The 5,066-nt window shown below is 36.2% G+C and overlaps 1 protein-coding gene across 1 annotated transcript in view; it reads left to right on the top strand.

Moving 5' to 3' along the window:
* The first annotated feature begins 523 nt into the window (after positions 1–523).
* The window catches only part of LOC108768017 (uncharacterized), an 8,153-nt gene continuing 3,610 nt past the window's right edge, over positions 524–5,066 (top strand). Inside the window, exons 1-4 of the mRNA XM_018518208.1 lie at positions 524–786; positions 2,010–2,249; positions 3,896–4,045; positions 4,157–4,376. Coding sequence (XP_018373710.1) covers positions 571–786; positions 2,010–2,249; positions 3,896–4,045; positions 4,157–4,376 — 826 coding nt within the window. The 5' untranslated portion in view covers positions 524–570. The remainder of the gene's footprint in view (positions 787–2,009; positions 2,250–3,895; positions 4,046–4,156; positions 4,377–5,066) is intronic.

Genomic DNA, 5,066 nt, shown 5'->3' with positions numbered 1-5,066 from the left:
AGTTTTAATTGCGTTTATTTAGTCCGGAAAAACAATTCGACGCGCAGTTTGAAAAAAAGACTACAATATGGTATATATGTAAGTACATATATAGGATATATTAGTAATTCAAGATTGAATTATTTAAAGCAACGAAGATTCAGCTCCGACCGTAATAGGCAGTTACATTCTAATATCCATTTCATTATTCTTTTCCAAAGGAAAATTAATATTAATTTTGCACTATAACATTAGCCAACTACTTCAGATCTAAAGTAAATTCACTTTAGATGTTCGATTTTAGCATCTCATTAACTGGAAGATTCATGTAAATAGCATATAGATATTATAAACAATTTGTATGTCAATATCTCATACCGCATACGGGACTTCGCAGGCCTGAGTATTGAGGCGAATGGCCATAATAAACTTGGCGCGCGCACACGTACGTCCATAGTTTGCAGCACAGCGGCACTGTATCGCTGGTCGCGCGCTTGTGGTTTTGCGCGGCGAGGCTCGATTTGGTCAGTATGCGCCTGATCCGGCACGACCGTGGATCGCGGTGTTGTGGTGCGAGGCGCACCGTCCGCGATGGAGCTGCGCGAGATGAGTCGCGCGTACGGCATTGCGGAGGAGACCGCCGAGCTCCTGCCGCAGCACGACAACGCGTCCGAGTACGAGAGCTACTTCATTGAGTATGCAATGCAGAAGGAGATGATCAATCGTAACCGGTGCCCCGCGAGCCGACGGTTGCTCAGCCAGGCCGCACACCTGGACTTCAATTTTCCCAACAGCAATCATTCCAAGGTTGGTCCTCCCTGGACGAGTCTCTCTGGAATCGCGATTGTCCACGTTTCTCCTCCATTCTAGAGCCTTCATTTAACGGTCCCAGAGAAGCTTCTCCGTGAGAAATCGCCCCGTGTATCAATTCGACGGATGCGAGCACGAGAATCTACATTCACAAACGACTGTTAATAATCAGAAAGAGAGACACTGAGACGCTGAGGATTCGCATGTCTTAGGATTAAAATATTGCATTGGAAAAGCAGAATCTCACTCTTCTTATCTTTCTTTCTTCAACTTGGAAGTTGACGACCTAGGAGAAACATAAAAAATCTTATTCTGTGTACATTTGTGCATGTCAATTATTTTTTGTTTTAACAATCTCGAAGCATTTTGGATTACACGCTGTATATTACATAAAATTACATAAATACTCTTTGATGTTTTTTAATCCGTTTTATTAGTAGGTATATGTATACATACTACTCGTGTTTTTTGCAACAATGCAACTTTATACGCGCGACATTCATTAATTTATAAATTTCTCACAGTTGTAATTTATGAATATTTATTACTATAAATTTATCATTATCTTCATTAATATTTAATTACATTAACAAAAATAATGAATAACACAATAAATGTCGGGCGATTGAGAGCTAAAGAAAGACGCAGTTATTAAGTGCGTGTAACAAGAAAAATGTATTCACAAAATTCTTACATCACCTCGCAAGAGATTCCACAAATTTTAAATCGATTCGATTTTGTGAATACATTTTTCTTGTTATACGCACTTGATAACTGCGTCTTTCTTTAGCTCTCAATCGCCCGACATTTATTGTGTTATTCATTATTTTTGTCAATATTTCCAGAGCTCAATTGTATTTCATTTATTATTAATTATATTAAATTAATACTTATTAATATTTGTTCATTTATTTATTTGATATATCATTAATTCTTTGTCATTACACACGATTTGAAAGTTAGACATTTTATTCAACTTCCGTAGCTTCTCTCTCTCTCTCTCTCTCTCTCTCTCTCTCTCTCTCTCTTCTCGTCATCAATTTATATATTCCCCTTAAATAGATCTTTTAAACTCTTCTCTTTTTACATTCGGAAAGCAAAAGAGATTCTCTTCTTGGTGACTCTTATGGATTTATGTTTTCTGAACAAGTACATTGTAAATTAAGATGTGAACAGTGTCTTTACAAAAGTCTTAAATTTATTAATTTGATCTCTGTCAGGATTCACCATGTGCCGGAATCACCATGATCCACACTTCGAGCGAGAACTGGCCGCCCTCCAGAAAGCGCGAAGAGGCGAAGGCCTTGGAGAATCTTAGGAAGAGACTAGAACAGAGCAAGTTATACAAGACGGACCGAATTACCGATCATAGCCATTTACCCGCCATAGCCACCACGTCCTCGATAAACTACGAACTAACTCGACAACAATTGGACAATCGACCGAAACTTCTGAAAAAGGTAGACGATGGAAATCTCGCGATACACGTTCAGAAAGATATTGCCTCGTTTGATTCAAAGTGAAATGATTTTGATTCTAGATAAACTCATTTAATAATTTAGTCTCTTAAATAGAAGGAAGGAGCATGTAGCCACGCAAGATATTTTTTGTCAAAGTGGATATGAACTTCACTTCGATATCTTAATTGGCGTTTTATTATTTAACATCTCGCATTCTTTTATTGTACTGATGATAGCCAAGACTTGGCTGAAATGTTTACATTTTTAATTTTAAATATATGATTTTGGCAAAAAATATTTTGCATATGTGGCTGTATGCTTCTTCCTATTTATGTTTTATGTTATTGAGCCACCTCTAATAACTATTGTAAAATTTAGTCTCTTTCTTCCTTTCTTTTTTATTTAGCGCATTTCTTTTCTTTCCAGAATCGCGTTTAATTGCTCGATGATCTAATGAATTGGGGACTTGGATTCCAAATTGTGTTAACTCTGAAAAATCAGGATTACATTGAATATAATTCTAAAAAGATAAGAAATTGTAATGCTGCATTATCAAATGTCTAACTACTATTCTGTCATTTTTAGAATAATTGCGAAATGTGAAGTTGGTATTAACTATGAGATCGCGTTTTCTTGTATATCCAGGCAATTAAAGATTAACGTTATGCGCCGGATACGTCTCAGGTTCGCGTAATATAATTTCCATTATGTCCTTGGCTTACTCGATATGCGACTGTTTTCGAAATGGAATACGAAATCAAAAGAGCGAAAGAGCACGCGCGCAAAGTACTTGGGTCGATATTTTAAAGTCAGAAGCGGCGCACTGTTGTTTCGGGTTCTATGCATGAATGTACCATACATGATAATAAATACAATTGGGAAACTGCATTGGTCTATACCTGTATACCTGTCTTTCGGTTGACTTTTATTCTAATGAATTTTCGGTTTGACCATTTGCACGAAATAATTCTACACACAAATTAAAGTTTCCTTCATATAGGGATCTGAGGTGATGCAATGCTCCGAGTCTGAAGACTGAATACCACAGTGACCTTTAAATTTTAAAAGAAAATTAAATTACATAAAAGATGTAGATATCTAAGAATTTATCCAGAATGCAGTAATAGTTCAAAATATAAGAATTTAGATATCAATAGAAGAATTTACAGAAACTCGAAAGAAATTATGAATTTCAATATTTGCAAGTTCGATAATTCCAAGATTTAAAAATTCTATGACTCGCGTAAGTCCAAAGTTTAAGGACATAAGATTTCGAGAATTTATCTAAATCAGCGAATTCAGGAATTCGCGAGAGTTTACATTTTATAATTAAAAAATCTCAAGATTCATGGCGCCACCCTTACAAAAATTTAATACTGGAAGGTAGTGATTAATTACTAATTATCATGGTATAAGCACTGAACAATAGTGCTTTTACCATTTAAAATAGATAATTAATCATTATCTTTCAATATATTAAATTGTCCAATATTGAATTGGATTTCTATAAGAATGGTATTCGAAGAAAGCAAGCGTCTTAAATCGAAACATGAGAATAGAGTTGCATGATATCGCGTGCGCATATCGTGTTAATCGTAGATGGCGGAATGATTGCTCTGCATGTATCACAAGGGATTTTCTTGCAGATACTAAGCAACCGACCGATGAGTATCATATATGATAGGAGTGACTTGGAAACCGATTGGCGCGACAGCGAATTTATCACCGAGTGTCTTTGCTGGCATAACGTTTATCGGCAACGGCATAACGCACCTCCGTTGACCATGTCACCGCAGGTAGTAAAACAAGAATAAAAGACATGAAAACGGCCGAAAGCCATATCATAAACTTAAACGATACTTATACTTAATGTATACTTATATATGTTATTACTCAACGTGTTGCAGTTGTGCGAGTACGCTCAATCATGGGCAAATCATTTGGCGCATACGAACACGTTCTATTATAAAAATGATCGGAACGTAGGTCACAATCTTTATTGTCGTCCTGGTGGTGCGGTACCTGGCGATATCACGGGACAGGAAGTCGCGTTTTACTGGTATTCCGCTGTGAAGCAATACGACTTTCTCAAGGAACCGGATATTCTCCACGCCAATGTAAACGCAGGTAAAAAAAAGATTATTGTATCTAGAATTAAGAAAGCTATCAACTACAACTTAGAGATAAAAGAAGATAAGTGTTACAAGTGTTTGCTCTTTAATTTATTATATTATATTATACGGGGTGGGGTAATAATTTTGTTTTCAATAATTTTGAATATCTCCGCGATTTTTAGAGATGAAAATATTGTAATTACAAAAATTGTACGGTATTAAGAGGGCCCTAATATATGCTGGTAATAATTTTTCTAGGTGGATCTCTTCGGAGATTTCAAGGTCACCTCCATTTTTTAAATGACATGCTGTATTTTTTTAATCTTAGTGCAATAGCGGGCGTTTAGACGATTTCAACGATCTATAATAAAAGGTCATTCATCATTAAATAAAGAAGTAAAACAATAATTCTTACATTACAAGAAGTGCTCGAAGTGATATTTATTTACATTATTTTCATGCAATGATTTATTACGACTTTCGACGTGGATTATCAAGACAGGAGTGCATCGATCAACTTACTTCCACTTTTGGCGATAAAGCCCCATCCTTTGCCACTGTGAAACGCTGGTATAACGAATTTAATCGTGGTCGCTGTTCGCTTACCGACGAAAGTCGTGAAGGTCGTCCAAAATCAGTTGTTGTGTCAGAAAATATTGATGCTGTGCAAAAACTAATAATGCAAGATCGTCATGTGACATAC

The sequence above is a fragment of the Trachymyrmex cornetzi genome, unplaced genomic scaffold (assembly GCF_001594075.2).
Source record: "Trachymyrmex cornetzi isolate Tcor2-1 unplaced genomic scaffold, Tcor1.1 scaffold746, whole genome shotgun sequence".
NCBI lineage: Eukaryota > Metazoa > Arthropoda > Insecta > Hymenoptera > Formicidae > Trachymyrmex > Trachymyrmex cornetzi.
This window is presented reverse-complemented; position numbering and strand designations above follow the sequence as displayed.